Genomic DNA, 23,768 nt, shown 5'->3' on the forward strand with positions numbered 1-23,768 from the left:
ACTAAAACTTCCTGCCTTAGTTTTTCCTTCTACAAGAGGAGGATGTTCTTGTATTCCAATCTCAAGGGTGTTGTGTGTTTGTTTAGTTAGTATTTGTAAAACTGTGCTAATAAATGCGCATTCAGGTGCATTTTAGTACACAAACCACCCAGCTTGTTTTGAGGATTGTCCATTGAAACACTTTTTTCTGAATTTCAAAAATGATATGCAGATCCCAGCACACACACCTAGGTTCCACTTGTCCTACAGTCAGACCCTTTCATCCCCCATGCCCCTCCCAAAAAGTTTAAGACCAATCCTGTGCACAATGGTATGTTAAGAGTGGACAGGAGTCAGTTATTATTTGTGAAGGGAAGGGACTGGAGTAGAAATAAATAAACTGATTCATATGCTAACCCAAGAATATCTGTAATCATAGGTGCCAACTCCTTGGGTGCTTCAGGGCTGGAGCACCCAAGTGCTTAGCACCCATTGGCAGCCAGCTCCCCCCATCACCTCCCCCAGCGCCAATTGCCTGCCAGCAGCCCTGCCAGTCAACTCCTCCCTCTTCCTCCCTCCCTCCCACCGCCTCTTGTCTGCCACGATCAGCTGGTCTGCGGTGTGCAAGAGGCGCTGGGTGGAGGGGGAGGAGTGGGGACAGAGAGTGCTCGGGGGAGGGGGCAGAACTGGATGGGGGTTGAGCACCTCCAGGGCCCAGAGAAAGCCGGTGCCTGTGTCTGTAAGGTTTAATTATTAACTTCTGGGGTCCTGTCATTTCCCATCTTTGTTTCTCCAGAGGATATCAGTAGTTCTTATGGAGGTCAGTAGGAATTAATGGTATTCTTGGACCCTGGCATATGAAATGTTACCTCTTAAGAGAATTTTAAAAGAAATGTGAAGTGTCTTCTTGGGTAGGAAATCCATTTCTGTCTTTGTTATGTGTTTGCACAGTGTGAATGTGTAATTGCACATGCATTCTCAAAACCACACATTCATAATAGCTGTTAAACTGCAATAGTTTGGAATTATTCCTGCCCGTTTCCAGTCATAAGATGCTTTCTGGTTGCCTCAGGCTTGATGATGTGGTCACCTTCTCCTAGGCCTCATGTTCTTATATCTTTGAGCACTTCAGCAGCAGTTGTACACACCACCTGTAACTTTTCCTCTTCATTGATTAGCTGCTTGTTCAGCCTCCTGCAGACTGACTTCCTCATCCATCTCTCTTGCCACTATAGATTGTCCTCAGTCAGCTGCTCTCATGCAAGTTACGTGGCTTCTTTTTTTCCTTCGAGAGCTCAAAGCTGCCATGCATGCAGACTGCTGCGTCTCATTCTGCTTTTTTTAGGCTACAAATACTCTGTATTAATCTGTATGATTCCCAGCTTGCACAGACTTACGTGTGATAGCTCACATTGAGCCAGCACCCTAAAAATAGAAGTGTAGCCGGGGTAGCATGACCAGCGGCAACAGCAGCAGCACGGGTGAGCCAGGCTGAGTCCAAAGCCGCCTGAGCCCTGCGGGTACATACTCGGCACAGCTAACCTTCTTGCTGCTGCCCTGCTGTCCCAACTACACTACTTTTTTAGTGCTCTAGCTTAATGAGAGCCAGTACAAGTATGTTTGCATGAGCTGGGAATCACACACACGCACATACACACACACACACAGCTCCAGGTGTAGACATATTTTATTTTGTTATTGGGATAATCCTATACCTCCAGGGGCACCACAAGGCAGGGAAAGCAAAGTTTCCCCCTCCCCACCCCCTCGGCTTTCCACCTGACACATTTGGTAAACTTTTGTCCCTTGGCTGGTAGTGCTGTTAGGTAATGTGGTGCCGTGCTGCTGGGTCTCCTATCCCTGCCTGTAGAGAATGGCAGTGGCATAGGAGCTTGGGCTGCTACTGCTGCCAACTGGTGGAGAAGGCTCTGACCCTCCAGGACTCCCTGCATACTGCCCATGGGGGAGGGAGGATGCTGAGAATGCAGAGCTGGCTTGGGGGTTGGGGGGAAGGGGCTGTGGGGGAAGGTGGGATGCAGATGCTTGGGGTTCTGGTTCTTGGGAGGGGGCAGTGGTGGCCAGCCTTTTTTACTAAGCAGCCTGTGTAGGAGGCCATCTCCAAGTAGCTCCGGAGGCAGCTCAGTGTGGAGCCAGGATGGTTCAGCCCCCGGTGTCGGCAGGAGCGAAGGGCCTAGTCAAGCTGCCAGGGGGTGCTGGTGTAGGCAGCGTGTGCTCTGGCGGCGTGCGTCCCAGGACCCCCGCTGGTGCTGGGCAGGGATGGGGGCAGGGCTGCCCAGAGGATTTCTTGGGGCTGGGGCAAAGCAATTTCGGAGGCCTCTTCCATAAAAAAAAGTTGCAATACTATAGAATACTATATTCTTGTGGGGGCCCCTGTGGGGCCTGGGGCAGATTGTCCCACTTGCCCCCCCCTCCGGCGGCCCTGGGTGGGGGGGTGGGCAGAGGCACACAGCCTGGGTCACTGAGCTGGTGCTTAGGGGGCGCGGATGATGGCACGTGGCCCGGGACCCCTGCTGCTGCTGGGGCAGGAGAGTGTGGTGGCCCACAAGACTGCCCTAGCATCAGCCGGTGCGGTTGACCCAGGCGCTGCCTGAGATGCTCGGCAGCCCCCTAGGCCAGACGCACTGGCCACTGCAGAAGTCACAGAGATCCCGGAAACTCATGGAATCTGTGACCCCCATGACAGACTCGTAGCCTTAATAAGTAAATAGTAATGATAGTCATACTTTGCACTTCTGTATCATGTTACATCTGAGATTCTCAACATGTTTGACAAACCTTCACTAAATAAGCTTCCCAACAACCTATGGGGGTATGTAATTACCATTTTGCACACAGCTACACTGGGACAAGTAGAGGTTAAGTGACTTTCTATAGGTCACACACAGTCAGTGTCAAAGCAGCAACGAAAGCAGTGAAAAGAGAGAGTACAACTGTGAGTTTTAAAGTTCAGTCCTGCACTGCTGTAGTCAGTGGAAGTTTTAACTTCAACTTCAGTGGGAACAGGACTGGTGCCATAACCTTTAGAGGCCAGTTCTGGCACTTTTTATTCACACTGAGTAGCGCTCATCAGGGATTATTTGTGCAGAGAGGTACTACTCAGTATGAATAAGGCAAGAGTGCAGAATCAGGCCTTAGATAAGTAGTAAATTGTAGACTTCTGCAGAACTCTCTGATCCATTTAATGTGGTCACAGTGACCTGGTTTTTGTTGTGATGACAGAGAAATCAAGAGCACTTTGGAAAAGGAATGACTGACTGAATATGTCAAGCTGTCTTGCAGTGGCTTAACAGTGGTAGAACTAGGGTGACCAGACAACAAATGTGAAAAATCAGGACAGGGGGTGGCGGGTAATAGGAGCCTATATAAGAAAAAGACTCCACAATTGGGACTGTCCCTATAAAATCGGGACATCTGGTCTCCCTAGGTAGGCCCAACCTCAGGGCATACTGTTAAGAACCAGGGCACAAACCCCAGATTGGTTGTGAGTTCTACACTTAGATTTCACCAAACAATTATCAACTGTAAACTCCTCAAGCACTGTAACAACTTTAACATGGAGTCACAGAGAGTTTGCACTGTGTGAATGTGTTCTCCGATCTGCCACTGAGGTAAGCCCAACTTTTTGATAGATGGTCCTTTACACTGTGAATCACAGCCATATTCAAGTTACTTCCAGTCCCAAAAGACCGTCATTTTTCCCAGGTTAATTGCACCTTAGATCTCACACCCAAAAAAATGCTTGTTGCCACCTTATAATAAACTATATACAGATATATTAATAGGAAATGGTAATGAGTTATTTCCAAGGCTAAAGCAGGTAAACCTGTGTACAAAAATGAGTTTGAATCTTAAGTTTCAGAACGTAATAGAAGCTTCTATTAGTAGCTCTATATGTCCTTATGCCGAGAAATCTTGCCCCCCAGAATCCAAACAGCAATAAGACACAGTTCCTCCTTGTTAGAGTTTTTTATTCCCTTCCTCATTCTGCTTCTGAGCTGCAAATTCATCTGCTGGGAGGAATTCACTTGCAAGACACATCTTCATGGGGGTAAACAATGAAGTCTTTTGTCCTCTTTAATGTTCCACTCTAGTCTGCCTGGTGTTGATGGGCCTTCCTTCTGTTGGAGATCGGCATTTCATGCTAGTTAATGTCTCTTTCCTGTCTAGTGACAGAGGGTCACAATGCAAACACTCAGATATTATTTTATAATGTGGGATACAGATGTTACGAGTGAGATGAATGCAGGCAGCAACTTAAAAACGCTCTGTACAGTGTAAACACTAAACACAGTTTTATAATTCTAATATCTATTTTAACAATACTCACACACAGGTGTGACTGATTTCAGTGTTCCATTAAGACGTGGGGACATTGGCATGAGCTTGCATCTGGTCAGCCAGCGTGACCGAATGCATTATTTAAAAAAATCAAACTTCTCATTGCTGAAGTATGAATATTTAATAAACAAAATTAGAAGGGGTGGGGTCCATTGTTTTTGTTTATTTTTGTTCTGTCTTTTGCTCCGATGGACAACTTATATCTTCCATATGCGCCAGGGAGAAGCAGGAAACTAGCTTCCTTAGAGCAATTGCTAGAAGCTCCTCAGATCTGTGCTGCATAATTAAGGAAAAGAACATTACTATTGTTTAAAGTGGAAATCTCTTTGAAATATTTAGAGATTTGGTTTTAATCTGAATCTTAATAGCCTAATTATTTTGGAGTTGTTGTGCCCTTTGCTTTATAAACTGTTAATTATAGGGCTCTCATGCAGATATCATTTAAGTAATCAGCACTGGTGTAATCAGTAATTAAATGATGGCCAACTACAGGTGCTGCTAATTGTTAATCAATCAAATGCATAATTATTGCATCTGTAATTGAAGTATTGATACTTGCCTGTGGACCTTGGAGCAGTGAAATGCCTCTTGGTATTCTGAAAGTTGACTTGAGCATTTTGCAGGTGTGGAATATTACAGAGTTTTAGGAGAATAAAATTGGCTCTGAAAATCAGCATCAATGGCCATGCCCACTCCAGTTCATATGAATAAAATGGGTACTGTAGATCAGACTGGCTGTTGAATGGGTGTTTGAATTTTAATAGGTTTATTTGCATGAGAACAAGCAGCTTTCTGCAGATGGTTTTGCTGTCCCTGTACGTCTGGAGTTGGCAAATGCCAGGGCCATTACATATGCCATGTGACAGTCAATAAACAATGATAGAATTCCTATTTTGCCAGGAGACTGCAGTCAGTATCAATGTCAATTTGCTGATTGGCCTTTATGGGGGGTTAATTAGTCCACATGTTTATAGCCATTTGGAAGCTAGAATACTGACAAGAGGGGGAAAAAGCAAATATCACTGGAATAAAAGGACCTGAGTCAGAAGGGAAGGTGTTCATACTGAAAAGTAATATTTTACCTCTGTTGTAATATAGTATTAGAACTGGGTAGGAAATGGTTTTCCTTTTTGGAAAATTTTGATTCCTTTTTGGACAATTTTTCAAAAAATGTTCCTATCCCAAATTGGAACAAAAAGTCAAAATCTTGAAAATTTTTGCAAATTGGAAATCGGTTTGGGTCAATTGAAACATTTTGCTTCAACAGTTTGGAAATGTTTCACTTCAGTTTTGACCTTTGTTATTATTTATTTAACTAAATTTACTTAAATTTCTAAATGAAAAGTTGTTTTGAACCAAAAAATACCTGGAACTTTTCATTTAGAAAATGTCAACATTCCATTTTCACAACTTCAAAACTTTTTTCATTTTTTTTAAACAGGAAATTAATCAAAACTGGCCCTTTCCCATTAAAAGTTTTGCTTTCAACAAATCAGCATTTTTTTAATTGGAAAAATGTTGAAAAATTCCCAACCAGCTAGATAGTATTTCTAATGCTATGTTTTTTACCTCCAAGGGGTACTTCACTGAGTTGTACATATTTATTACCCACATCATATTTAAATGCAATAGTAAAGTAGGCTAGTTTATAAAGAATGAGAGCAATATTTGTCGTTTTTTTATTTAGTTAGTTGAATGACCAATATATCAGAGCAAATGCAGTAACTGCAATTGTATCACAGAAGCATAGAAAATAGGGGGTGGATATTAGAAATGATTTTTTCCCATACTTAATTTCATCCCATTACTGTTAAACTGTCTTGTGCCACCCTAAATAATTCTTCTCTTTACTTGTTGTTTAAACTCTTTAGACAGACGCATATGGTTATGTCTCCTGTCCCCCCCCCCTTAGTAACTGCATAATCAAGATACAATTAAAGTTAAGCCAATGTTGCACTTTGGAAAATCCCACCAGCTTTCCAGGCTGGGCCACTCAGGAGAACCATGAAGAGATCCATAGGTGTTATATCAGTCTCTTTTCCTGATTTTTTTTTTTAAGGTTGTGGTTTTGAGATGGTATTGAATATCTGACAGTATAATTTTAACAGGAGAGCTCTTTGAGGAAATATTTGCAGAAGAGAAATACCCTAAACACACTGGAAGGGTCTGAATGCTGTAAAAACCCTAGTATAATTTTTTTTGTTATGATGAACAGTGGAGCAAAAGTGGTTTAATAAAAACAACATGATTGGGGATTTCAAAGCTGCTGGAATCCAAGGCAACTGTCCACTGACATGAGGCCTGTTTTGTAAATCAATTTACAGCTTCCATGTAGTTGTATAATAGAGGCTTCCCTAACGGTGCAGAGTAAGTCAGGTGTGGAGTGGCGATGATGCTGAAGAGGATTGAGGATTGAGATAGATCTGACAGCAGCAAGTATATTTGAGGAAATGCAGCTTTAACATTAAACATAAAACCTCCGCTGCCTCTTGTGCATACACATACTAATGGGACAAAAGAATGTGTTAAGGTAGGTAGGGCATTTGCAATAATGTATCATGGAGTAAGGTACCCCTCTAACTGTGCCCCATCCCCTTGTAGTGTCTTGCACTGTATGCATAGTGGTGTTCCTGGGACATGAGTCATCTAGCTAGTGATTGAATTTCTAATTGAATCTCTGAATGTTCAGAGGTTCAATTCTGATCTGCCCTCTAAGTAGGAAGGCTTAGCTGACCTGCCTCCCAAAAATTGTCTTAAATATTGGGTTTGTAAGCTTGAGCAAACAGGCTCTCCTGTGAGAAGGAAAGTATTTTATATTCCAGTCTTACCATGAGAACAGTCTATTTACAAGATAGCTTAACACTTCCAGTCCCAGCCAAAGTCAAGACGTGCACATATTTCAGGGGTGAGAAGAAAACGCAAATTATCTGAATTTAGGAACTTTAAAAAAATGTTCTGTTTGGGTTTAGATTAGAGTGAAGTTTTGGGTCTATTCCTTTTTTTTTTTTAACCCGTACTGCTAGACCTCTTCTACAAAAGAGGAAGTGAATTTTATGGGATGCAGGATGCAAGACAGTAATTGTGGGTTAAATATTTTTATTATGGAGATCAAACATCATGAATTAAATTGTTTTTTCCTGATGTCTCAGCAGCACAGACGGAACTCAGGTCCTTTATATCCATTGCATCGCTTTCCATATATAGGCAGGATTGCTAGAACTGGTTGAAAAATGATTCAGTGTTCACAAAAATGTCATCCCTATTTTCCATCAGCTTCTGAAGTTTTCTGACCAGCTTTAATGGAAAGGAACTGGATAAGGAGTGAATTCTGCCCTCCCTCACCTCTTATGCTGTCAGTGGTTCCCATATGCAGCAAAACTATCATGCTTCTGCTCTGTGTGTGTGTGTGTGTGTGAGAGAGAGAGAGAGATGGGTTTGGGGAGTCAGTGCAGGAGATGAACCCCCAATGTGCTGTGCAGAAGGTAGTTCTACAGGGGAATTTCTGTGCACAGACACAGGTAGGGGAGTGATCAGGGAAAGAGAAATGAGAGTTATTTCAATCTGAAGACTACAGTACTGGCCATGGGGTAACTCTTTAGCTGCTTTGCAGCCTCGGGAAAAGCTTCCTCCACCCGGACCTTCACAATGACCTAGCCTGGTTGATCAGGCCAATAATTCAGGATTTGGCCCTACCTGAGAGTTCTGTAGTTTGGTTACTCTTTTATGTGCATATATATATATAGATAAGGACTGAAATGTAGGTGGACAAGTAACTGATTTTTGGTCCCAATAACAGGGGTGCGCAATTGAAGTACTGTATTTAGTCTGAGGGTCTTGATATCATTTGTAATGCTTGGGCTTCATTTGTTTTCTCACAGAACTGAGGCACATGTGGCCTCTTTCAAAGTGAGACACACTTATTTCTTACTAAGCATCATACAGCAATTCCAGAGACTACCATAGTTTGGTTTCTAAATAGAGAGTCTGGATTTTGCATATAATCTTAATCTGTGTCCCATGGAAGCCAATTACACATACATAAAACCTAATGGGCATTTCTTGGAAATTGATCTTATCCCGTAAGTGAGAGAGTTCACATGTAGCAAAGTGTCAGTACATTAAGCTGCCTTCATTTCACCTCAGGATGGTTAACTTACTGGTAAAATCAATTACTTTACAGTTATGCCAACGTTAGCACATCTTACTGCTCAAATAATATATTGATTCTCATGTTCTCAGGCAAAAAGGAAACATTTACTTGAGAAAGCTGAAGCAATAACTTGCCTTAAAATACACCTGAAGACTATACTTGTTTCTCATATATAATCTTTATGTTTCTTCTCAAGTCCCACATGTTTTTCAAAAGATACTAGATTCAGGAAATGGTCTACATTTTCTCCTCTGATTGGCTCAACAACAATAGGGTTATTCAAGAGACTTGGACTTAATTGTAATTAAAAAGGTAGATTGGTACAGTCTGTCCACCCTTTCTGATAATACAAAAACAAGGGGACATTCTATTAAATGGAATGGTGGAAAATGCAAAATACTAGGAAACACTTTTTCACACAATGCACAGTTGGCCCGTGGAAGTCATTGGCACAGGATATCATGGAAGCCAAGGACTCAGCAGAATTCAAAAAGCAATTGGACATTTATATGGGTAATAAATCTATCACGAGTTCTAAAATTAATTTTTTTAAAAAAGGGTTTGAGAGAAATTGGAACCCTCATGCTTGACAGCTTAAGGCAGCATCTGAATATTGGGAGTTGGTTAGGACATTTTTCCTGAAGACAGACTTTTCCTGAAGCCTAATGAAAAATATCTTGTACCTTTCTCTAGAGCAGCTGGCATTGGCCGCTGTTGGAGAGAGGATACTGGACTAGCTGGGTACTATTACTAGTCTGATCCTATGAGACAATTTCTTTGTTCCTTCTTAAGTACTGAAGATGGGTCAAACTAATCTTAAAACCTTCCATCAAATGTGTTTAAGAGGTTGTAGTTATTTGCAGGGGCAGTTCTATGCATTTTGCCGCCCCAAGCATGGCAGTCAGGTGGCTTTTGGTGGCATGCCTGCAGGAGGTCCGCCGGTCCCGCGCCTTCAGGGTACCCGCCACCGAATTGCCACCAAAACCACAGGACCAGCGGACCTCCCGCAGGCGCACCACTGAAAGCCGCCTGCCTGCGGCCCTCACTGCAATCAACAGGCTGCCGCCCCGCGGCTTGCTGCCCCAGGCACACGCTTGGTGCGCTGGTGCCTGGAGTCGCTTGTAACTGGTGTCTGCTGTGAATGGTATTCTGCATTTAGATGTCATTCCCTAGAAGTACTGGAACCACTGGTACTGTGCAGTGTAGACAGGATGCAATTACTCTGCTGGAATTTTGGAATATGCTGGTTTTGAAGGAACTATCATCGCTAAGCTAGAAATTCAGAATGACTGGTGCTTCAAAGTCTATTCCAGAAAATTCTACTTTTCATAATGATGGTTTACTTTCTTATTTAATATAAATCTCTCACTAAATTGAATTCATTTTGAGGGAGAGTGGAGTTTTGTTTAAATTGAATATGTACCAAAGTGCAATACATAACATTCCTATGAATTTTCAATGCACAGTAAGTATGTGCAGTACACAATTTGAAAGAATAAAATTTGAACAGAAATTATTATTAATATTTAATGCATACAATACACAACACCTTACACACTTTAAATAATCTTCACAGCGTTGCCTTTGATATTGGTAAAAGGCAGATATGGTTAGTCTGAGGCAGAAATAATACTGAAAATAGAGCCTTTTATGCAACAATCTCAGGTCATTTTACAAAAATTAGTAAATGTTATCCCCAGGGAAACAAAGAAAAGTTAAGTGCTTGCCTAGGAGTCCAGGTTCAAAGATACAACCTAGGTCTCCTGATGCCCAAGTTTCCTGCCCTGTTCAAAGAATAGGTTAAGTGATTGTCCAAGGTCACATAGGAAGTCAGAGTTAGATTTGGGATTAGAACTGAGTTGTTTCTGGCTCCTAGAGTGTTCAGAGAGCTATAGTCCATCTCTTAGTTGTATGAAGTCATCAGATGTGGCCACAGTAGATGATTTGAATTTATCATCTTCTTCCTTTTATTTTTTTTTCAACTTTATACAAACTGTATGTGTCTGTGTATTGTACAGAACAGTTATACAAATTCACTCTAGAGTCCTCGTGTTTTAATTCTATTTCCCCTCCCCGCATTTTGGACAGTTTTCAAGGCCAGGTTTTCTAACGAGGGCATGTGCAAATCAGGTACATATGTGAACTCAAAAATGCCCAAAATAGGTGGATAACTGACCTTTCCTGGGTGCAGTTACCTGATTTGTGGATCTACGTGGTGTAATTGTAAATGAGCATGCAAAAGTATAGTTGACCTTTTCTTTGAAAATTGTGTCCTCATTATCCATTAGCATTGCAAAAATAAATAAATAAATAAAAGGAAGAAGAAGAAAAGCAGCAGCTGCAGCATACACACACCATGTATACATTGTTTATAAAACAGGACAATGAACGTTGGATGAAAGTTCAGGCCAATACCTATCTTTTCTGAACAGATTTATGTATTTCTGGACCTCAGTCAAACTAATTGTTAGCAGAAAAAGAGCAGGTTGATCCTGAGGTGGATTTGAGTACAGGCTTCTTTATTGCGATACTTGTTCCCCTCGACCCAATTGTATGATATGACATGCTGTGTGATATGCGTAATGCTGTGCACAATACATAGGGTGGGTTTACTAACAGAATGGGTGTTTTTTATTACTCAGTAAGTGTTTTTGAGGTGGTGTACCGGATGTAGGCGTACACATACTAACTTAGACAAAAAGAGTGTGCTGTAACTAATCCGGTGCTTACTCGACGATTGGGTCGAGGGGAACAAGTATCGCAATAAAGAAGCCAATACTTAAATCCGCCTCTGGGTCCTCCTGCTCGTTTTCTTCTAACACTAATGTGTATCATGCAATGCAGTTTGCAATCACTAAAATAATAGGCCCTTTGAAAACATTTGAAGTTGTGTCTAAACGTTATGGTGGAGAGTTGCAAGCTGTGCCACATGTTATGAGTGGGGTAGTGCCATGTCCATTGCTGTGCCACAATAAGCATAGGGTCTGACTGTCAAAAGTGCAGCTCTGTATGAAGCCAATATCTTTGGCTGCTGAGACCCATACGGTGCTGCTGGTGATGACCTTACAGAAGTGCAGGCCAGTGGACACAGTCTGATTACAGTGGAATTATTGCAATAATACATAGGTGGTGAAAAATCCTTTCAATGCATTATTAAAATTTCATTGCAGCCATGCCTAGAAGGCTCATAAAACAAGCACGATTGCCGAATCTTTTTATGGTTTCCTTAGGAATCCTGGTACAATAGAAGTGAAATATTTTCCTTCAGTAAATTGTCCCTTCTATAAAACATAAAGGATTAAAGTACGAGTAATTACTATTCTCTCTCAAACTGAGTAAAGGACAAGAGGCACTTCAGAGTCGTAGCCATTGATTTTTGAGAAGCAAGGGTCACATGTTAAGTACTATTGATAAAAAGCATTGCTGCAGTGTCCATGGAGACTGAGTTGAGGTGAAAGTGAACTGTTGCCATAACGGTGACAGCTTTGGGTAGAGCTGTAAGGGACTGGGACTTGTCTAGCTATAAAGTAGTTTTATGCATTACACCTTGAATGTGAGATCAAACCCATTGCTCCTATGGGGCCAATCATTCAAGGGTCTACCGTCACTATTAACTTCAAAGGGAGATAAAGATGCACAGGACCATACAAAGGGGCACAGTACCATGCAGTTTTTAGGGCCCACAGAGTGCTCAGATTTATACGAGCTAAAATCCCTCATTTAAGCAAATGTTAACAGAATTGCTGTTAACCTCCCAAAAGAATTCAGAAGCCTTTTTTTTTATGTTCTCCATTATGTCCATGTTTATAGCATCTCTTTTCTGAGCAGTTGCATTTTCCCATAAACATATTACATGAATGCAATTTTTATAGCTACAGCTGCTAATTCCATTTTTTAAAAAACAATCATTCCTAAATTGAAAAATGCAGCTTGTTCTACTATATTGCTACATTACATCATTTAGCATTGAAAACCCCACCTATTGATTTTGAAATGTCTAATTGATTTGGACCAATAAATCACTATGCAGTAGATGTGCAAAATTGATTTTTATATTGCAGTAATTAATTTGATATGTGCCATAACTTTTATTTGTACGTGGACTAAGCAATTGAATGATGATAATTGATTGTATATGGTCAAACCTATCCACTGCCCTGTAGATTACTCTTCCTTTTGTCCAAAAGCTGGTTACATAGGTTCCATTAAAGACTGGGTATGTTACTTTTATAGGGCTCTGATCCTGTGAGGTTTTGAACATTCTAACTGTCCAGTGATGTCAATGGGAGTTAGGCACTCAGTACTCACGTGACCAGAATCTTACAGAGTTAATTCCCAGACAGTGGCCCCGGGGAAGAGATATTGATGAACAACAAAAGCTCCCTGATAAATGGTAGCTCAGATTTCACTTTTCAGATAAGAATCATGTCTTTGGGGATTTTATTGTATCTGTTGATAACATGGAGTAAAGTGAATTATCATAAAGAATCCCAAAAGCAACTACCTCAGATTTCAAAAGTGACCAGTGATTTGGGGGTACTTCAGTATTGGGAATGCCCAGTTTGAGACACCTGTTTTTTAGAGGGTGTGGTGGTCAGTACTTATGAAAATCAGGCTCCTTTTAAGGTGCTCCAAAAATGAGACAACTAAAGTCATTTTTTGGAAAAGGCAAGCCAAGGTATTTACACAAATTTTGATCAAGCTGATTGCTGTTGACTTCATCAAACAATTCTGCTAAAATGCTCTAAAGTGTTAGAATCAGCAATAAGGTTAAAGGCAAGGGGACTGATTTTTGATGGGGACTAGTATAAGTCAGAAATTAATCCACTGAAGTCACTGGAAGTAGAGAGCTCTTGATGAGAACCTGTCTCTAAATATTTGTACAGCAAGCATGGGTGGTTTTGTAACTTCGAGGTTCACTAGAAAGTGGAGATGAGCCACAGTATATGTTCACATATAAAGATGACGGCTGTAATATCACAGAAGTGCATGAAGGAACTGAGACATCCCTTTGGCCTGTTGAAATGAAATGTTCCTGAAACTGAGACAGTTTTCCAGCAAGGGACCATGCTATTTATTTCCCAAGCTTCAACTTTCCACATAGTTAATTTTGCCAATTAATAGGTAGTTTTAGTGATATCATTGTTTTAATCTTTTCAAACCGATTTGGTGCCTGGTTTAAATTACATTTGTTTGTTCTAAAGTTTGATTAATTTTAATTATTGCTATTATGTTGTAATAAAAAAACAACCTTGACACCTATCCCTTCTCCCTCCCCACCCCCCCAACACACTTCTGTTTACTTGTGATTCCATTTATTGTGACTCCGTTTCTTGTCTTCTTTTGCAAAAATTTCAACATTAACATCTCCTGTTTTTACAGAGCATCAAAGTTAGTTGGCTACCTCCACCATCAGGCACACAAAATGGATTTATTACCGGCTATAAAATCCGACACAGAAAGACTACCCGCAGGGGTGAGATAGAAACACTGGAGCCAAACAACCTCTGGTACTTGTTCACAGGTTAGTGTTCATAGTGTAGCCTTGCAAGGTTTTGATGAATTAAATGCTTTGGGAATAAAATATATTTTCACTTCAAGGAAACATTGATTTCTTTTCTGGCAAGTGACATTTATTGGGCTGTACAGAAACAACCTTTATATATTTTTTTTATTTTTTCTCCTTAATGCTTTTTTTCATACATTTTGTCCCCTGGATTTCATCACCTTAATGAAAGCAAATTCCCTCTGTTCATCTTAAACCTAGCTTGGTTTCTTGGACCACTGAGTCAACCACACATCCTTTCTCTTAATACAATGGCATCTACCACATGGATTTTTTTCTCCATCCGTTGTCTTGTATTTTATGGGGGGGGATCTCTCTTCGCAGTGTGAAAGGTCCAACACGACACTATTTTAAAAATATAATTGCCATGCTAAGTGTAATCAGCCAGATCAATACTTTAAAGGTAACATTAAATTAAACAAAGAATAACTTCATTTCTGGAGCAAGATGTTGTCACAGAGCAGATGTACCTGTATTTCTCCTCAGCCAGGGCACCCACTGTCAGGCTTCCAGCTCTCTAGCCATTGCCTTTCTTCAGTGGAGACCTGAATCTCATGGCCTTCTGACTAGGGTATTTTCAGGCTGCACAGTTCCCTGCCTTTACTGTGTTATTCCCAGCATAGACAGGTTCCCCAAGCACACCTGCTCGCTTTCTCTTCAGAGATAGTTAATAGGTGTAATTGCTACAGTTATACATCACCACACTGTTTTGTTTTTTTTTTTGTTTTTTTTCCTGTACAAAACTATTTTTTTCTTAAGGTAAAAGCGCTACAGAGAAAACATACTAAAACAATAAAGAACCTACACACATGCTAATAAGCTTACCAAGGTTCACCCCAACCCTAACATAGATTCTGGCAGAAGCAGTCCTTCAAATCCCCATCCAAGGGGATTCCTTGTGCTTACAAATTCCTTACGCTTTCAGCTCAGAACAAGCACTCAGGAGGCCCAGTGTTTCCAACCCTCCCCTAAGGACTGGGGCCCTCCAGGGACCAGGATCCTGTCTATTTTGTGGATCAGAAAAAAGGCCCTGAGTTTAAAACCAGGCTATTTATCCAAAAATCCTGAAGAATCCAGGTTGAACTAGTATATGCATAACTTTCCTGGAAGGTGCCTTCAAAGGGTTGATAATGGAGGAAATACATTAGCATCCCCCTCCCTGCTTGAGAAGATACATCAGTTCCACAATAACACCTACACCATTTCATTTTTAATAGCAATAGGCCCCCAAAAGTATTAATCCTAATGGTCCCTTCTAGACTTAGTCTGAGTCTATGAGTAACGTTTAACTTGTTTTCAGTAAAGTTTATCTTAATTCCATAAAGTTTGTCCAGGATATCGTCAGACTATGACATATATTTTTATATTGTACCTGCAATATGTATTTATTGTGAAGGAAGTTAAGTTCCATAGGTGAAACCCTGGCTCTTCCCCTTAAATATCCCCACTCCATTTACTTTACAATAAAATAGTATTGTTTGAGAGTTGAAAATATTTCTGTCTCATGAAAGTACATATCTAAGGGGCAAAAATTTTATTTATTTTGAAAAAACACCAACTTTGTTTAGAGTCACAGAACATCAAAAGCAGAAGATAATTTTTACATAATTAAGATCTAATGATGCAACCATGAGTAGTTCTTACTCATGTAATGAGTCTCGAAGATAATGGGACTACTTGACTAAAGGTTGTAGGACTAGTGATTATTGGATTCAGAGCAGGGTAGTTTTGGGGAGATAAAAATTTCAGGTTCGTTGGGAAAGAATGAAACATTTCTATGATAGGTGATTTCAAAATAAAAAGTGGTGGCTGCTCAGAGACTTGGAGTGTTAAAAGTGTTCTTGGTGGTGATGGATTAGTGGGAATAATGCAGGTGATATGGTCAAAGGTACATAATGAAGGGAGTTTATCATATGACTCCATAATTTGTTCCACTGATATCATCACAGTCTATGATATATCCCTCTGCAAAATATACACATGCATGCATACTGTACTGTAATAATAAATAAATATAATAGAGCGACCTTGATCTTGGAAAATTCAACATTGCTTAGGAAGAAAGACTGTCCTTGAAGTTTTGACTCTAACTGTAAAGTGAGACTCAAATCTTGGCATGCACCTGGGATAGGAGACTGGGTGCTGGTTGTCTCTGTGGGGACGCTCAGTGTATGGAAGATTTTCTGCATTTCAAAATATTAAGTTAGGTATTTGTTTTGGGAAAGTAGTGGAAATAAATATTTAAATTTGCAGGTTTAAAAACAAAACTTCCTTCAGAGCTCATCATTATAGGTTCTAATATAATAAAATATTCAAAAATAAACTAATAAAATGGTTGCTAGAGAAGCTGAACTGTACAGTTGTTTTAAATAGATGACTTAAATATTCAGTTGCAAATACTTGTTACAATCCCCTATTTGTTAGGCAGGTGTTTTTGCAGGATAATATAGAAACCTCTAATAGTAAAGTAACTTAAACAAAGATTTTAAAGATTTTTAAAAGGCTGCTATCTGTTTTATTGTAAGTTCCAATGTCTGATCAATTTAAATTGCTGTTTTAATTTTGATCATTCTTCCCCAGAGAATGTTTGCAATTGAACATAACATTTTTTCTTGTACTTCATGGTCTGGATGGACTAAATAAAATGATAAAACACTTACAGGAGGTTTGGTGGCCAGATTGTTTCACCATAGCTACACAGGGTCCAGAATTGAGTCTATGAGCTAAACTGAATTGGTACTAAGTAGCAACAGTAATACAAATTTATAGTGACCAGTGGTTCTGTTGTAAATAAATATATCTGTAGGAACATACTCACTATTGCTGTTTGTGTAAATGAATATATTAGTGCAGGCCTGTTTACTTACACAACTAAATGTGGCAAGGAAGTTGGAATTTTACTGGAGAGTATTAATTTTGCTCTAGTTCTGTTCCAAACTTTAGAATCTTGATAAAACTATTTTTTCCCTTCTGTTTGGTTTATATTATGTTTTTAACAGGACTTGACAAAGGAAGTCAGTACAGTTTCCAGGTAGCTGCCATGACAGTCAATGGGACAGGACCCTCCTCAGATTGGTATACAGCAGAAACTCCAGAGAATGATCTTGATGGTAATTACATTTTCTTTTCAGACATTATCATCACATTCCTTCTAGGTTTTTATCTGTCGGGTATCATTCTAATTGTTACCTAGAGCTTTACCCAGATGCTGTGCAGGTCTTGCGTTAGATTCCAATGATTATAGTCGCAGGAGCTGTTGTCTGAGTGTTTTTGAGCAGAAGAACTCAGTGATTACCCATTATTAAGATTGTCTGCTGCTTTCTGAACAAGTGAAGTGGAAGGGACAAGACAAGACAACTTAGTTTTATTCTCTCATTTACACTGGCACTCTAAGAACTCTCATTTTCAGTCTTTTTTTTGTTTGCAGTTTTTGCTGCACTTGCAAAAATATACAATAACAATCTTGGATAATAACCAACCAAATAATGCGTACATAGATTTCACTACTAATATTTCTTAAGCTACGGCTCTGGTCTGATCACCAATAAAGAGTCAAAAGTCTTTGTTGTAATTATCAGGTATTAGAATTTCATGCCTGTGTGTCATGACTATTTGAAAGAAAATTAGTGTGAAGTGAATCAATAACACCATGAACAATAAACATAATCAATCAGAGAAACACTTAAAATAATAGTGATGACTCTAACTCAACAAAATGAGCCTACAAATGTCTTGAGGATTATTGTCTTTGACGTATCTATTTTCAAATTGTTGGCAATGAAGCCACATAATAAGTGAAAGATGATAGGATACAGGAATCTGAAAAATATTGAATGTAAAAATGAGTACAGATGTTGATATAAAAGAAAATGTGACTGAAAGCAAAGGGACAGATACACTGACTGAGACATTTGAAGAACTAAAAGAAGAAAGGAAAAGTAATGGAAACAGCTGCCTACTTTCAAAAGTAAAAAAAGTGCAAGTAAAATGGAATAAAAAAGATGCAGATGGAAATTGAGGGAAAAAACTAAGGAGAATAGTCAAGAATTGTCCCGCCGCCGAATTACCGCCGAATCCGTGGGACCGGCGGACCTCCTGCAGGCAAACTGCCGAAGGCTGCCTGATTGCCGCCCTCACAGGGACCGGCAGGGCACCCCCCGCAGCTTGCCGCCCCAGGCACATGGTGTCTGGAGCCACTGCTGCACCTAAAATATTGTATTCAATGCAACTGGGTTCCAGTAAACATTTTAAAGAGGTGATGACACTTTTGGAAGTGATGTGACCATACTGACTGGTCACAATATGCTGTGATATCTGGCGATGTATGCTATCATTCTACTAACTACTATTTTGGGTGGATAGCACTTTCAGAAATGACACATTACTCAAGATGAGAGCAGCTGGCCACTCATTTGGAGGTAGATCTTAGTAAGTAAAATTAAATATATTCTAAACACGTCTCAATATTTAATACAGTATCGTGTTTTTTTAAAAAAAGCAAATACATCCCTTGGCTTTATTTATTTATGTTGCAAAATGAAATACAATGCATTTCTTGGAACAAATTTGTTTTCATTTGCATTTAATCCACAGCAAAATATTATGATATTTGTTTTCCTCCAACAATATATATGTATATGCATGCAAAGATGCTAGCAGCGTAATCATAGGGGACATGCAATGAAAATGAAAACACACTGATAATGAAATTAAACCAAAGACTTTTTTCATATATTGTGTCTACACATATTTGCATTTACAGTACCAATGAAAAATCTGTAGTGAAGCTGCAGCAATCTGACACTTTGCATGCACTGTGTTGCATAATATATATACCACTGAGATACTTTGATAAACTCTGGGGAGGGATCGACTTATTACTGTAGTTATGCAAAGTCCTGCAACTGTCAGCTAAATAGTTGAAATGCTGTTGCACAGATTGTTAACTGCAATTCCCTTTCTGCTCTTATGGTTTATGCAGTTTCTCTTGCCTTCACTGTATGTCTGCTTGGCATAAGCAACACAAAGATGAACAGTTTCTAGGAGAACTACACTAACTCCCTATGGATATTCCTTTTAATTAGTGTGTTTTGTTAAAGTGATTAGAAAGCCAAACATCACTGCTTATTCAAGGTTCCCTGGAAAGCTTGTGTGCCCTTACTGACAGCTGGGAAGCTTTTAAATATTTATTTTTGAGCCTCAAATTTTGTGCTTTAAAAATGGAAATTTAGTTTTCCCCATAGGGTCTGATTTAAATAGCTTGAGCAAGGATGCAAGAGACTCAAGTTTGCAAAGGTATCCTCCAGGAAAACGGGTTTAGGATTTTCAGTTTCTGCTTACTGCCTTGAACAGATGGAAGCTATTATACATATTAGTGATATAGTTTAACTTCAGCCCTAAATTAGTGTTTAAGAGCATGACAAACTAAACCTGTATTACAGTGTAGTTTCTTCTGAAAATGAATTGTGGGAATACAGGAAGAAAATGAAAATAATATCAGCCTTAGTTTAATCTGTAAAATATGCAGCTATGAACTCCAGAGAACCCTCTACAACAATTGCTAAAGTGACCCAAATATAAATAACTTCCTTAGTGTTGTCAGTTAGCCTGAGGAATTAAGGACCAATAAACATACGACATTCCCTGAAAGAAAGATGTGTGCTTGGACCATTACATAAAAGTCATTGATTAAGGATGAAATAAAGAAGACAGCATGGTATAGGGTTTCATTTCTTACAGAATCTAGCTTGACTACATGGTACCGTGTAGACAAGCCCTAAGATTCTCAAAATGTGCATAGTGCAGAAGGTAAAGAATGCAGAATCAAAGTAACATGGAGTGTTTCCTAACCTCAGACATAAGAAAAAGTAAGAGTTTCTCACTAGTTCTATGGGCCAGATTCAGCCTTCAGCTACTTGTGTGCAATTCTGGTTGACTTCAGCAGCTGGTGTACACATCAAATTTTTCCTTCTATGAACGAGGACAGGAGACTCGTTCATAGAAGGAAATTACAGTCAGAGAAACTCCATGCACAATTGCAGAGTGCAAGGAGAGTGGAATCTTTATTCATGTTAGAAGTGTTGAGAAATGTAGAATGTAGATCTTTCAAAGCAGGATTGAGGATTTATGTATAGAAACAGAATTTCAAGATTCCTTCTTTTGGAAATGTTTCTGACACCATGTCTAATATCAGGTAGACAGAAAAAAGGTTAGAAACAAAGGCATAACTGGATATTGAATATAAAAGTGCAAAAAGTGCAGTAAAGAAGAGAGTAAGGTATATCTATATGCTGAGTCTAAGTAGATGTTTACATGCATTTAGCTGGAAGATGGTGGGGAGGTGAGAGTTACCAGGGGCTAAATGTAAAAGGTATGTAAAGAGGAGAACTGTGTGAAGGATGTAAATTCTGCTTCACAGAGTATTTCAGATTTTGAAATTTGCCATTGTTTTGAATCAGAACAAAACCAACATTTAACATTTTTTCCAAGGAATGATTTTAAAAAATCGTTTCAAATCAAGCACCACAAATACTATGGCTTCATTTTTGATTTTTTTTAAGAAGTTCATATTATATATTATAAAAAAGAAAATATCAAAATGAAAAGTCACTTCACAATGAAAAAAATTGAAATGTTTCATTCTGGAAATGATGCTGAAATGTCCCATTACAACATTGCCCATCTATGCTAGGAGGAGGAGATCCTGAATGTGGTATTATTTAGGCCACAGATTTATTTTTAAAATACCTGGGAGTACCTGGCTGATAAAATTGTACAGTGCAGGTAATTCCATGATCATTTCTTGGGGCAGCTATCATCCCTTCCCCTTTTTCTGCTTATTTAAAATGTGTCTTCTGTAGCAACTTTACCCATCCATTTTTTATCTGATCCATATCCATTCCCAATGGAATACCTGCACTGGACATCTGCCACATTGTTACACAATGAATTGTGACATTCTACCCCATTAAGTCCGCAACTCACTGTGGGGAAGGCAATAAACCAATCTCACCTAGGCCAATTCGGTGATGAGGGAAAATTCCCCCTTTCCACCAGCCTCTGTACAAGCCCCATTACTGAAGTTGAAGGGGACAATTTACCTCCTACATCCAGCTGGAGAAAGGGCCCCACCGCTTAATGCACGATGAAGACATTGGGCCTTTTTTTCAGTTTTTGTCTGGAATGAAATTTTTACAACATTGACACAGTTTTACAAAGTATTTGGTTTTAACAACTGCATTTTCCTATGGAAAATAGTTCCATCTTAATTTTTCTGACCAGCTTCAGAAAACAGGTATAGACATTAAATAAAGTAGAAGAGATAAAGTGGTAAACTAGGAAGTATTCATTGATGAATGAATGTGGCTGTGGACACAGCGGGCCAGATGCTTAGCTGGCACAAATCACCATAGCTCCATGGAAGTCAATGGAGCTACATCAATTTACACCACCTTGGGGTCTGACCTAAAGTAATATAGTTTTTGTTTAAGAAAGTTTACAGTGCATTATCATCCAATAAGCTTATACTCAGAATTGACATGGGTGTGGTATTGGGATGAGCTTCTTGAGCAGATAAAGAACTTACTTGGATATCCAAAGCAGATTGTAATCCTGTAAGGGGAAATATTTTGGATCATTTTAGATATGTGACCCAAACAAATACTGGCTAGCAATGTGGTGAAATTGTTTAATCACAAAAAGAAACGGTACAAAGGCAATACATTTCAGAATTACTTGGATAGATGAGGAGTATGGATAGATTGCTTCATTTACTCGAGGGTAGAAAAATATCAGATAACAAGGTTAAGCAAAAGGATTATGTTCTGTATCATTTCTAGTAATAATTAGACCAGTACCAGCCATGGAAACAGAGGTGGTAGAACAATTTGCATAGTGCGGGTGCTGAGAGCCATTGAACCAAACTCTATTCCCTGTATATAATGGAAACCACTTCAAGCCCAGGGTGTAGTAGCACCCCCAGCACTCCTAATTCCAGCACCTGTGCATGGAAATTCCACAGTCTGGCATATAATTAAGATTTCTTGATGGAGTCTTAGCATTTACAGTGTTTTTTGCAGAATCTGAGTGATGTTACAATTCTGTTCCTTCTGGTTGTGAACAAAACCTTCAAATGGGAACCAATTCATTTAGTTTCCATGAGTCTGCCATGGACTCATGGAAATAAGCTCTTCCAAGAGTGGATTGTTTACTCTAAAAACTTAGCAATATTCAGAAAGATTACCGTTAACCACATTTGCAGTTCTCTTAAACCTTTATGCCAAGACCTGACATCATCTAAGTAACAATGTAAAAGGAGTAGGACAGGTGCTAGATTTAAGCTAGAATTATATATAGAATTCTTCTGTCTCCAAATGAATTCTGCCCCTGAAATGCCCTCTGTTCCCATGTTCATAAAACTTTTATGTGGGCAAATAGTCCAAAATGGTTGAGTTCACCCTAGGTTCATTTTTATCTCTGTGTTTCATAAGAAGGGTAAATTCTTTATAGTTTGGTTTTTGCTAATGAGACAACAGTGGCACTGATGTTTAAAATTGTATGATGCATATGTTTGAATTCCTTCATACGAACAGTTCAGCGTATCAGAATAAAATTGTTTGACCCCAACAGCTACTTAGGATGTCTATGCTGGTGTTAAAATCTCTATGTATTATATAAGTGAAATGTAAAGATTATTGCTTGATGCCAATAGCTTTTTGAATGTTCTGACTCCATGAACTGCTTAAGATTTACTGCTTCTACTGTGTGCGAGGAATCCAGTATCGCCTCATTCTACGACTTCCTATTACAAGGTGCTAAACTGCTACTATATGTCTGATTCATGTAAGAACCATTTTTGTAATTTTGAAAATCATCAGTATTCAAAGACAGTGATTCAAGTAACTTTAGATTCTGCACTGAAGCAAAGTTTGGAGGTCAGAAGGAGATGAATGACAATTGTGTATGATTTGTGGTGGCACTGCTGGTGTAATCTGGTTTTTGTTTTGTCATTAGCTATTCTTCAGTGCATTTCCTTCATTCTTAAAGTGTATGACCATGGATAGCAGCTTTAAGAAAACTGAGTGCAAAAAACTTTTAAAACTTGTATATCAGACTGGTATTATACTAACCAGATTCAGTAGTTCTTCAAATGTGTTAAATAGAATTCATTTCAAAGCACATAAAATACCAAAGACATCATTGTACCATATATGACAATAGGACTGAAAAGTATTACTTCCATCTTTTTATGGTCTTTTCCAAGGTTTATAGTGGGAATGCTTCACAATCTCAAAATATCTTTTGTTGGAGTTTTACACCTGCATTTTGTACCACTCCCCACTCCCCCCATGCATTTGCCTATTATATTACAGGCCTCTTCACTGGGGAAAAATAGTAACTTGTCTCTTTCTGCTCTCAAAAAGACAAGCTACTGTGCTGCTCTTCTAAAGAGACTTGTGATATAGTAGCTACTATACACTCCAACAAAAGGCATTTATTATCTATTCTTTAAAGTAAAAATGGGTTCACTGAAGACAAAGTGTGCTAGTTACGCATCAAGTCATTAAGTACTACGTAAGAAATGAATATGCCTTGAGAGAACCTGTATAAAAATATCATTGTATTATTTCATTTTATTATCCGAGTGCTGTTGTATTATTCAGAACAGCCTCCAAGCCAAGAGAGGCATGTCCAAGAAAGTTCAAGCTTGCTTGC

General features: G+C 39.3%; 1 protein-coding gene across 4 annotated transcripts in view; it reads left to right on the forward strand.

Moving 5' to 3' along the window:
• The window catches only part of DCC (DCC netrin 1 receptor), a 555,466-nt gene that overhangs the window by 395,696 nt on the left and 136,002 nt on the right, over window positions 1-23,768 (forward strand). For all 4 annotated transcript variants that reach the window (XM_039544135.1, XM_039544134.1, XM_039544133.1 and 1 more), the window contains 2 exons: window positions 13,871-14,012; window positions 17,054-17,164. In XM_039544135.1, coding sequence (XP_039400069.1) covers window positions 13,871-14,012; window positions 17,054-17,164 — 253 coding nt within the window. The remainder of the gene's footprint in view (window positions 1-13,870; window positions 14,013-17,053; window positions 17,165-23,768) is intronic.

The sequence above is a fragment of the Mauremys reevesii genome, linkage group 6 (assembly GCF_016161935.1).
Source record: "Mauremys reevesii isolate NIE-2019 linkage group 6, ASM1616193v1, whole genome shotgun sequence".
NCBI lineage: Eukaryota > Metazoa > Chordata > Testudines > Geoemydidae > Mauremys > Mauremys reevesii.